General features: G+C 37.6%; 1 protein-coding gene across 1 annotated transcript; it reads right to left on the bottom strand.

Moving 5' to 3' along the window:
* Positions 1–227: 227 nt before the first annotated feature.
* On the bottom strand, positions 228–12,010 carry RAMP2 (receptor activity modifying protein 2). The gene is made up of 4 exons (XM_014072638.2): positions 11,852–12,010; positions 9,852–9,950; positions 7,004–7,106; positions 228–2,588 (listed from the first exon to the last, which is right to left on the bottom strand). The coding sequence occupies exons 1-4, from the start codon at positions 11,925–11,927 to the stop codon at positions 2,333–2,335; spliced, it is 534 nt and encodes a 177-aa protein (XP_013928113.2). The 5' UTR covers positions 11,928–12,010; the 3' UTR covers positions 228–2,332.
* Positions 12,011–12,227: the final 217 nt, after the last annotated feature.

Below are 12,227 nucleotides of genomic sequence, written 5' to 3' on the forward strand. Positions count from 1 at the left end.
TGACCTTTCTCCAAGGCATTGGAAGAGGAGACAGGACAAGCCCTTTTATTGATATGATTGGAAAGTATCGTTTATCTAGGGTGTCATGTGTAGATTATTGGTTTAATTGTTGGATTTTAAACATTGTACAGTGCTCAGAATCACTTTTGTGAGATGAGTGGCCTGAAAATTTTGCTTTTCTTTTTAATTAAAACATTAGTAGAAATTAAATTCAAGAAGTAGCTCTCCTTAGTATGTCCTATGTTTATTTTATCTGAAACATTAATAAATCACTGCACTGTCCTTCAGATATTTGAGATGGTATACAAAATGAAAGAGAACAAAACTAAAGTGAATACATTCTCATAATAAAATAAAAATAAGAAAGCAGTGTTTAGGACAAAGAGACTTTAACAGAATACCATAATCTTTATTGCCATTTGAAGCACAAAAAGAGAAATTATTCCCTATGAAAGGAATTACCCAGAAAGGATACTTATTAGCAAATTTCATTGTATTTAACCAATTGTATTTAAGTCCAATGACAATAAAGATTATACTTATACTTAAATCAAACTACTGAACATCAATGTTTTTTCTGCAATTTCGGTTATAGGATATCTGTATCATGACAAGGAAACATTTTCTGGCATTGAGGTTCTATTTTAATTGCTAATTTCCTTTCAGTTTTCATTTATTTATCATACAGAAAGAAAAAAGCTACAGAAAAAGAATAATCAAATGTTCACTTCTAAGAAAACATGAATGAAGACAAATACATGTGTCCCAGGAAAACAATTATGATAAATGAAGAATGTCTAGTAAAACTGCCCAGTTTATCCATTTGCTGATGTGTTGTATCTGTTGTTCTTCTTCAGTAATTTCTGTATGTCACTCATGTGGGGGCCAGGATATTTCAACTTGAGAAATTCTCAAAAAAGGAGTGATTACAGAGATTATCAAGGTGAAAGATAATAGATACTGAAGAACCATAGAAGTTTTATTCTTCAATTCCCAAAAAATATTGAACATAGTTTTTGAATTTATCTAAATGTCTTCCTTTGCAGTACACATAACGGAAGGGAAATTGCTTTTATGAAATATCAATATATAGCTTCTAGAGATTAAGTTAGAGTGCCATAGTCAAGCAATAATATTATGTTAATGGGGTTTGTTAAAATCAATGTTGCTACTAAAATGTTGGAGAGAAAAAAGTAAGAGGATGCAAGGAGGAAGTTAATTGTGAAAGAGCCAATAGCTCTAATTTGTCTCAATAGTACTATGCTACTAGTATAGGAAAATGTAATTGCATTGCATTTTAAAAATAGTTACAAGAGTATCACACAATGGCCAAAATGTGACTATGTTGAACTCTTCTAGGTTGTCATTTCTACTAACTGTTCACTATTTAATTATCTTTTGTCATGTATGTCCCTCATAATTCCTTTTGCTAAACTTAAACCAACTTTCAGTTCATTTTCTTGATCCATTTACAGATATTTTCTGTATTTTTTCTATTCCATCTTGCTGAAGGAGAGAAATGCAGCTTTATGTAATTCCTTGGAGATCTTGGACATATCCTGCATATTGAGCAAATGTTTAGGTTGAAGTGAGTAGAGTGAAACTTGTAACTGAAAAGAAGGCATTGAGGGCAGATGCCATTTCATCTCGTTAATTCAGATTACTTACAAAAAGAAGTCCACATTTGGGATAGCCAGAGCTTGCCATAATCTTAATAGGGAGAAAGACAAGGGACATTATCCTAACAATTTGCCTACATGGAAAAACACTATTTTATACAGCATAACCATCTGACAATTATAAGCATGGGTGAGAGTTTGGGTGGAAAGACAAAAATATCAATTTGTAAAAAGAAGGGCACATAAGAACTTACCATTTTCTTTCTAACAAAAAAACATTCACATACAATATGTTTGACTTATCTCTATCCACCCTAAAATCTTTCACTGCTTTGGTGTCTCACAAAAAGCAATTCTGTAAAGAGTCTAGGAAATTCTCACTAAGAATTTCCAGTAGCCCAATTTGTCTATAGTTCTCATAATTCATTCAGAATAAGATAGGCAGTAATGTTAAATCAGGTTATAACTGAAGCATACATACATCAGCATTTGCCTTGGTGATGGAGTATGGCTTTGCTCTTTCTATTACCCTTCTTTTAGTACAACGTGCCCTCATTCAGCACTTCAATCAATAGTCTCCAGTGCAATGGCTCATGCTAGATAATATTATTAGACTGGGTAGGGTGAATTTCATAATTCTCAAGAATTGAGTGTTGCAATTGTGCTGCTTAGGCCATGGAGACCCTATCACACTACCTCATAAAATTTAGGACTCACATATGCATCTCACCATCTTTGCTCTTCAACACAACAAGAGCAACCAAGAAAGGAATAAGGCAGATGGGGGTTATGATGAGAGCCAGCAAAATATTTTCAGGAGGATCTTTGAGAGGTTGATTCTGCAGGGTGCAATTGAGGAAGTATTCATGATGGCTGATGATGATGTATTCCTCAGCCATGGAATTGGGGTAGTTTATCAGCAGTTTATCAGCTTCATTTTCCAGGCAGTCTGTCAGGTGACTGTATGGCCTATAAAGATAACCAAGAATCAAGGAAACAAAATAAGAAAGTATGAACAGAATTAGTAGTGTAAGAAAGATAGTCAGGAAAAAAATAGTTGGCCCATTCAGACCTACTCTGAATGAGAATGAGAAATAATTGAACATATACAGGCATGCAGAGCCCATGCCTATACATGTTTTCTTATTTAATGTAAAAAAACAAGAAAACATACCAATCAAATATGTGGGAAATGAGGGAGGAATAGTCTTAGTATTCCCTCAAAATGCATTGGGACTTTCGATAATATTAATTTTCATTTTCATATTTTTTCCCCATCTAATGTGGTCAAATATCTTATAATTAAAAATGTATGGCTCCATAGTGTACAGTATTTTGAGAATATTTTAAATATATATATATATATTTGTTTAAATAATTTATATAGCCTCCTCTCTTACAAAAGTGATTCTGGGAAACATACAGTTAAAAACAATAAGTGACAACTATGTTAAAAGTCAAACACAGCACAACCCATTAAAACACCCAAATTAGTGCTATTTTTATTCTAGCAGGTATAATAACAGGATCTTTTTGAATGTACTTGTCTCTCCCTCCCTTTATCCATGCATGAACTAGGGAGAGGCTCATCTGAGACAATTTCTCAAGTTATTTTCTTGGCCCAGACTTGGTCTTTTATCTGAATATTGCCTTGGTAGCAGTTCTTCCTCTTGCCCTCTGCTCTGTAAATCAGACAGCATTAGCCAGCAAATGCCTGGGAAAGTAGCCAGGTCTTCAATCCTTACAAAAATCTAACAAGGTTAGGGCCATCCAAATCTCCAGAGGGGTGTGTTCTGACCTAAGCTTCCTGACACAGTAAAAAGCACATGCTTAATCCCAAAAATCCTCTTTTTATTTCAAAGGCTGTGAATTATGTTCATTCACAGCCCATAATGAGTCCGACAGTGCTCTGCCAAAGTCTTTCAGGATAAGGCTGATAAGCACCCACCTTTATCTTCCTTGAAATGTTGCCAAAGATCTAACTGGCAATTAGCTTGGCAAGGCCACACGGAGCAAAGAGTCAAAACAGAGCTTCAGAATTAAACCAGCACAAGCCTTGCTTTTATGTCCTATGGGAGGGGCCAATCACCTCCAAGCCTTACTCCCAAGTTGTCCCTTTTGTTTTAACTGTTCTTGTCTTCTGGCAACTCTGCACATGCGTGCACTGGGAACAGGGGGAGCCTGTTCCTCTGCCTTGCTGATGTCCAACGCCGGAGGCTCCGGAGGCAGGACATAACTCCCAGATGGCCCTGGCCCCTCTCTCTGATGCAGAGCCCTCGCCCAAGCCTCCCCCAGTCTCCAGGACTGGCCCATGTTTCTCCCCAACCTCCTCACTGTTCAACTCTGCCACCAGTTCCACGGGCCGCTGCACAACAGTGTGCTATTTCATAGGGCAGCTGCTGCCACAGAGAATGCATGATCCCAGGTCCAACAAAGTGACATTATTTAATAGAAGGGACCTTGTTTATGTTATTAATATGTCGGGACAGTTTTTTGTGAGTTTTGTGAATTTATTTCTAAAATATTCAGATTTCAATATCACAATTCAGAATTTCAGCTTGCAATTTCCTTTTTTGCCTCCATATATCTATTGGCCAGAAAATATAGTTATTATTTTGTTTGACATGACCTATAGTTACTACTTGCTCCATATTGTAAAACCCTATTATTTTTTAAGATTATAATTTTCAAAATAATGAAAACATTGTTAGTTCTTTTGGCCTAGAGAAATCAACCCAAGCAAGGGGGAGCATCCCAAGGAAAGAAATAGCAGTAAACTATTAAACGTAAGCCATAAAATATTGCAATAAACATCAGTCCCTTAAGTCAGATAGTAAAACTACGCTACAGTAGGTACTTCAATTGCCATTAAGGTTATTTTAGAATCCAACATTTCATCTTTTCTTCAGCAAAAGATGAAAAGATACAAACATAACACAACCCATTAAAAATGCCTACATTAGTACTATTTTTATTCTAACAAGTATTATAACAGAATCTTTTTGAATGTGTTTACATTCAGTTCGGTTATTTTGATATAACTAAGCTTATACCCCCACACAAAAAAAAATGTGGATAGGCTTAGCTTACTCTTAGAAAATTCCTTTTTACCATTCATTTTGATTTAAACAGAGACAGCCAAAAACATCTGTGAGACCAGGACAAAAAAGTGGACAGAACAGGTGTCAGCTTCCCATGTAGACCAGACAGGAAACATGAATAGATGAACTAATTCTACTTTATTACAAGACTACATTAACACAATCTTCCAAGTCTGAAAGTACATATTTCCCACTGCTTTTTTTTTTTTTTTTTTACTGCTGGATTAGGTAAGGCAGATCTTTTCTATTATTCCTTCTCTGTCTGTTGCTCAGCTGTGGGGCCATCTGCCTTTTATCTGATGGTTCCCTAAGCAGCACTTCTTTCCCTGGATGATCTTCCAAGGTCATCCTCACATTTCATTATTGCATGCTACCTAATCACACTAATTTCAGTTAACCTAATTATGATTAATTTAGCCTGAATCCCACCAATTAATTCTGAAACGACTTGCTTACAAATATATATATATATATATGTGTGTGTGTGTGTGTGTGTGTTTTATTTGTGCTGATAAATAAATAAAGGGAGACTAGTATAGATTTATTTCAAGCTATTTAGCTCTCATCAGCTAGCCATACCCTTACTGGGATTCGAACCTGTGCTGTATTGCATCTTAGGCAAACGTCTTAGCCATTATGCCACAGGTCTCCTCCTTATCAGCTGAAGCCAGGGAAGAAGGTATATATTTAGTGTCACAACCCCTGGTAAGCCCCAATTATGGGAGGAAGCTAACTGCTTCCATCATCTGTCAATCGGCTCGTCACAAGAGTCCATCACGACAGAAACCCAATATTTTTACTGTTGCCTTTGTTATATTTGTGTTTTATTTGTGCTGATAAATAAATTATATATATATATATATACATACATACATACATACATACATACATGTATATATATGTATATATATATATATGTATGTATGTGTATATATGTATGTATGTATGTATGTATGTGTGTATATATATATATATATGTATGTATGTATGTGTATATATGTATGTATGTATGTATGTATGTATGTATGTATGTGTGTGTATATATATATATATATATATATATATATATATATATATATATATATATATATATATATATATATATATATATATATATATATATATATATATATATATATATATATGAAAACCACTCATGCTGAATCATGAAATCTCCAGAACATTAAAGCTTACAAATTTGAAATGTGGCAAGTATGTTCCTCTTGCCTTCTAGGTGCTCACTTACAATGGATTTTTTGAAATAAATCATCAGATCATTAGTATTTGTTATATTATTATTATTATTAACACACTCTGATGTTAAGGAGTTCTACTCCCCTCTCCCCACCTGAAACGATTTCTGTTCAAACTGCTGCTTGGGTATGGCCAGCACGTGACTCATCTGGCCTGCTGGCTAGGAGTTTGGAGAGGAGCCTGAGGCAGAGAAGGAGATAAGATAGGAGAGGTTTCTGTGGGGAAAGGCTGAGGGAGAGAAGGGGATAAGATAGGGGAGGATTCTGTCGGGCAAGCCTGAAAGAGAAGGGGGATAGGATAGGAAAGACTTCTTTGGGGCAAGCCTGAGGGAGAGAAATGGATAGGATAGGCGGGGCTTCTATGGGGCGAGGCTGAGGGAAAGAAGGAAATAGGGTAGGATAGCATAGGATAGGATAGGCTTCTGTAGGGCAAACCTGAGAGAGAGAAGGGAATAGGATAGGAGATTTTTCTGTGGGGCAAGGCTGAAGGAGAGAAGGGTATAGGAGAGGAGAGGCCTCTGTGTGGCAATCCTGAGGGAGAGAAGATGAATAGGAGAGGCCGATCGTAACTACTCATTAATTTTCAAACTGTAAGTGTCGATTTATCAAGCCCAATCACGTAGTTTCATAGCAGAGACGGGTATTCAGGTAGTTGCGTATAAATATCTGAAATAAGAAAATGTAATACATAACAAGTAGTCCATGATTCATGATTATAATTAGGATTGGAAATTTGGCCGTTAAGTGAAATGGTTGCCAAGTGAAACTATGACTGTGCTTATGATGTTATTTCAGCTTTCCTTTGGCCTGTGAAGGTCATAAATGATTGGTCATAAAGTTACATTATCATCACTGTAACAAATGGGAACGGCTGCTAATGGAGGCTGTCATCAAATGAGGACTATCTATACAGTATAATTTAAGAAAGTATCTTCATTTTATTCTGATACAAATATTAAACTTTATTATGGTAAAATCATACAACCTTCTTCCTCATTCATGGTCAGTAAAAGGTGAAACTCTGCAATACCTGAGAATAGTCTTCCAATCACACCAATATATTTTGCTGATATTGGCCATCTGCCCAGTAAACAAATCCCAACACTCTCTGATACGGTAATTGTATACCAAATCTAGAATGGAAAAGAAATAAAACATAAGAAATTACCCTGAGGTGTGAGATAGAAATAAATCTACCTGGGTCATCTACTGCTAGAATTCTGAGGAATGGAGAAAGGTGTTTAGTAGAAATTTTGATTTATTCCCCATCAAAATTAACAAACTGTCACCAGTTCCCCTTCTAATCTGACTCAGGCAACAAGGATTACTTAATCCCATTTCAAACGTGTCTTTACAAACACTGAAGACTATTATTTTATTTCATCAGACAGCACAACATTTCTGCAAAGTAGTTGGAAGCAAACTAACTGCGCATATCTTTTTTTTCAATTTTAACTCAAGCTTTCAAAATAATCTTGGTTAATGAACGTATAAAAACTACAGATTTTTCCCAGATCATCAAAAAGGAGAGGAATGGAGTTGCAACTGGACTTCACCAAGGACAATTAATTATTCCAGGCTGAATAAGTTGGATGATTGTAATAATTGTGGTAAAGAAGGAAAAGGATGATGATAGAATCCCCTTGATAGAAAGAACTCTTGAAAAAATAACTATGGTTTGGGAGCTGGCATTCAAGGGATCATAGGAACACTATGTTGAGGAAAAACTCTGCAATTGGGAGAAATCTAGTACAGTGGGACCTCAGGTGCCAACCATAATCCGTTCCAGCACCTGTTTTGGTCCTGACCAGAAGCAAGACTGCGCATGCACACACAAAAAATGGCACGGAAGCGGAAATTGCCGTGGCTGGGGAAATTGCCGTGGCTATCTTTATTTGGCACCCGAGGATGAGTTCGTGACCTGAGTGAAACATTTAACAGATTGTTGTTTATGGTCTGAACTGTTTGGGACCCGAGGTCCCACTATATCAGATTTTCCCCTTTATTTTGTTGCCGGTTTCCAAGTAACTTTTTCTGAGAACAGCATCCCAGCCCCCCAAATTCACTGGTGGGATTTAATTTTTTTTTACTACCTGCTCTGTTAGCGTGGCTTTATGGGTGTGGTATGGCTTTGTGGGTATAGCTTTGTGGGAAGGATACTGTAAAAACTCCATTCCCTCCCTACTCCAGGGGAAGGTTACTGCAAAATCCCCATTCCTTCCCGATCAGCTGGGACTCGGGAGGCAGAGAATAGATGGGGGTGGGGCCAGTCAGAGGTGGTATTTACCGGTTCTCCAAACTATTCAAAATTTCCTCTACCAGTTCTCCAGAACTGGTCAGAACCAGCTGAATACCACCTCTGCCCTAACCCCATCATTGCACTATTGTGACACAAGCTGTTTCTTTTATGTATGTGTGATTAACGTCAAGATACATGTACAAGGAGTGGAGCTGCATTGCCTCTGGGGATGGCAATCTTCAATATTTTCTCATTCCTTCATTTTGAGAGTATTTCACAATAACAACAAATATTTCAAGCATAAAAGTATAACCTCAAAATTCAAAGACATTTTGTTTGTATCTTAGGGAATCTCTATCAGTTTCAAGTTCATGTAGGTTCTTAGAAAAAAACATGCCCATTGTTGGGAGGCAAATCGTCTCAAATAATTAAAAGTACTTTTAAAAAAGGAACAACTATATGTGAAGACATTTGCCAATTTTCCAGTTCCCAGTGTATTATGTAAATATTTCCCTCATTAGGTACAATGTGAGCACTATCACAGGTGGTAGGTGTTGAAAGCAACTCTGGCAGGATCAGATCATTTCTCTTGAGCCACCCTGCTCATTATTTCTATTATGGGCTAGAACTGCATAAGCTATTCACTGTCATATGCTTTCTAAATTAATGTACTTCTCTCCAGGTAGAATATAAAATATTACCAACACTGAAATAAGGTTCAGTGTACCACCCTATCAGCTTCTGGACATGAAAGAAGGAAGAAGCAAATCAGCACAAATTAAGCTACATGGGTAAACCCATGGTTTCTTTGAAAATAATTTTTGTTTTATCATTAGGATGCCAAGATATTAGCTGAATTACCATCAAAATTGACAGTTTATCAGAAGGGTCCCACATGCATTCAATTAAAGGCCTATCTAGCCCAGCATCAGGGACAAGATGACTCAATGACTAAGACACTGAACTTGTCAATCAGAAAGGTCGGCAGTTCAAATCCCTAGCACCACATAATGGAATGAGCTCCCGTTACTTGTCCCAGCTTCTGCCAACTTAGCAGTTCGGAAGCATGGAAAAATGCAAGTAGAAAAATAGGGACCACCTTTGATGGGAAGGTGACAGCATTCCATGCGCCTTCGGCATTTAGTCATGCCAGCTACATAACCACAGAGACATCTTCTGACAGCGCTGGCTCTTCGGCTTTGAAATGGAGATGAGCACCACCCACTAGAGTTGGGAACGACTAGCACATATGTGCGAGGGGAACGTTTACCTTTATCTTAGCCAAGCATCCTGTTTTTCCAAACACAAGAAAACCCCCGTATAGAATATGACAGACTGACATGTTGCTTCTGATCTTGTACGAAAGAAGCAACCGGTCATGATAAATAACTTGTCATGATTAACAGCTATTTAAAGTTTTATCCTTCTGAATCTTTCCAAACGTTTTTCAGATCCATGCCCATTGCCACATTTTATAGGTACAGATTTCTTAGTTCATCCCTCTGCTATCTAAAATAAGCAAAGCTATACAAATAAGATTCATTTTTCCCCTCCATTCTATGTCATGGGATAAACCTGGATTCTAACACTATAAGAAAATCTTTACCAAATTCTTTACCCCATTTCATTTGTAGCTTACCTTTAATTTCCTGTATCGTAAGATTTAGACTTTTGAAAGAGAAGGTAGCATTTTGGGGAGATACTGTTGTCCCAGAAAAAGCATGAAGTGTAATAGCCACTACAATTGAGAGAAAAAGGAGACAATGTAAAAATAACCTCAGGAAAAAATCTAACTTAGAAATTTAGAATTAAGGAGAAGTCCAAACTAAAGCCATTGGGGGAGAGGGGCAGAAAATCCTATTAAAAGTTCAAGATAGTGCAAACTCACAAACAAGTTTGGAATTTTGAGTTGGGATAACAATGGGGAGCAGAATCCCACCCCAGAGAAAAAATTAACCATAACGATCCTCTATCTCCTCTACCTGAGATAGCCTTTACCTCAATTTGCCTTGTGCTATTGGATGTCATCATATGATTTTAACTCCAAATCCTCAGTCAATATCTTCATTACAAAGAGCCTAACATAGACATAATTATGTCCAGTTTTCCAAGACTGAATTCTTAATTAATCAAGATAAGGCCACAAAAAGTTGAGAAAGGAAAATGGTCAAAAAGCACATTTAATACTAATTCTTTGAAGCATGCATTGTTGAAGTCATATAGTAAAGTAGAGGAGATGCAGAATCAAATAAATTACATTATACCAAGTAGATTTTCAAAAATTAGGGGGGGTGTTCCCACCCCCCAAAATAAGGTGTAACCAGCATTCTATATGTTATATGTCCTTTTCCATTCTTTTTTTAAGCCTCTGACCACATTGTCCTTAACATAGATTTTAAAACATTGGACTTATTTGTTATGATTTTGGACATATGGTCCTAATAACGATGTACATGACTCTGTGTTTGTGAACTTCGTCAGTGGGTCAAAATAGTTTGCTTTGCTCCATATTACTTAACCCACTGATTTTTGCCCCACTGAGACATATAAAACTTCTCTGAGTTTGAGGAATTGCTATAATGAAAAGCAAGATATTGTGTTAAGAGGTTCTGCATAACTCTATAAAAAATATTTATTTGCTTTTTGCATTCTCCCCACAGTAATGGGTAGCAGTTGTCAGATTTGAAACTGTGAAGTGTATCATTTGGACTACTTCTTTGTGCCATTCTGAACATATCAGTTCTATAAGCAAAATACATCTGATCTCTATTTTTGACAAACTGTAGTTTGGATCCTATAAGTTGATCTCTAAGAAGCGTTAGGAGAATAAATGGATCTGGCCAGCAACAGAGGTCCTTTACTCCTTCACACCTGTATGGTAGGAAAGTACAACTCCTCCACAGTGTCAAAGAATTTTTAATAGGAAACTAATGTAGCCCTCCATGTAGGTCTCCATACATGAAAAGCTACGCTAAAGCAAGGTACTTATGTCTTTCATTTCTTCTCTGAAATCATTGCAAACAAAAAGAAAAGAAGAAGAAAAAGAGCCACAAGTATTTCACAAGACATTCTGATTCATCCCCAGTTCAGCCAGGGTCAGAATGCAAGTGGCTTCACAAATTCTGCCAAAGGCTTAATACAGCTTGGATATAGAGAAACTTGGTCTGTCAAAGGCTGGCATTCTTCTTGTGAAGGGATGGAGGAGTATAAGCAAAACTGAAGGGCGGGACAAGAGGGCATCTCAATTCTCAGGATTTTATATCTGTAAAATAACCCTCATTGGTTCTTTGAGACAGAAAGAAATCCTGATGATATGGGATCAGGAAAAATAATGGACGAATAAGAAAATAAATTGGGTGGGGCACATGCAGAGAGCAGACGGCATGGCTAGACCTACGATATGGAGCCCGTTCAAGTAAGAAGCAGGATCACAGAAAGCTCTAAGCATTGGATTCCAAAGTCTAACCATCCCCTCAGCATTCCCTAAAATGTCCTTCCAACCTGTCCGAGATGAACTGTCTGGGTGAGGACCCTCATTGTACTTGCCAGTCCAGAGACCAAAGCTATTATGAGCTCTCCAGTGCCGCACCGCCCCAAGTACCCTGTGCCATATCTTACCCAACCTGGAGAACCGCTTACCTGTGGAAACCAGCAAAAGCAGTCTCAAGAGCAGAGCATGGCCATCCATCTTGTACAGCCTGCCACTCTGAAGCATAGGCAGTCTGCTTCTATCCTGTGACCAGCTTGAGATTTGAATCAGAATAACAGGAAGCACCTCCTTTCCTCTTACGGGGCTAGTAGTGAGAGTGCAGGAGACATGTGAAAAATGAGATTCAGGAGCAAGCCCTGCTCCCGGGGGCTTTGCTTCAGTAAGACTAACTTCTCTTTCCCAGTTCCCCACCCATTCAGAATTACCAGAACCTCTGTAACCCCGGGACGGCCATCTCAGGTCACCCTGCCTGCCAGCAACAGAGTGCCGTTCGCAGCCCTGCAGCTTTACAAGGCCCAGGGTGCC

This window comes from Thamnophis sirtalis, unplaced genomic scaffold (assembly GCF_051295495.1).
Source record: "Thamnophis sirtalis isolate CommonGarterSnake01/CBP01778 unplaced genomic scaffold, rThaSir2_p1.2 scaffold_4, whole genome shotgun sequence".
Taxonomy (NCBI): domain Eukaryota; kingdom Metazoa; phylum Chordata; class Lepidosauria; order Squamata; family Natricidae; genus Thamnophis; species Thamnophis sirtalis.

Excerpts from the sequence above, each read along its gene's own strand:
- RAMP2 (XM_014072638.2), bottom strand. The coding sequence starts at position 11,927 with ATGCTTCAGAGTGGCAGGCTGTACAAGATGGATGGCCATGCTCTGCTC. Across the intron at positions 7,107-9,851 it reads TACGATACAGGAAATTAAAG|ATTTGGTATACAATTACCGT; the intron begins GTAAGCTACAAA and ends TTTCCATTCTAG. Across the intron at positions 2,589-7,003 it reads GATTGGAAGACTATTCTCAG|GCCATACAGTCACCTGACAG; the intron begins GTATTGCAGAGT and ends TTATCTTTATAG.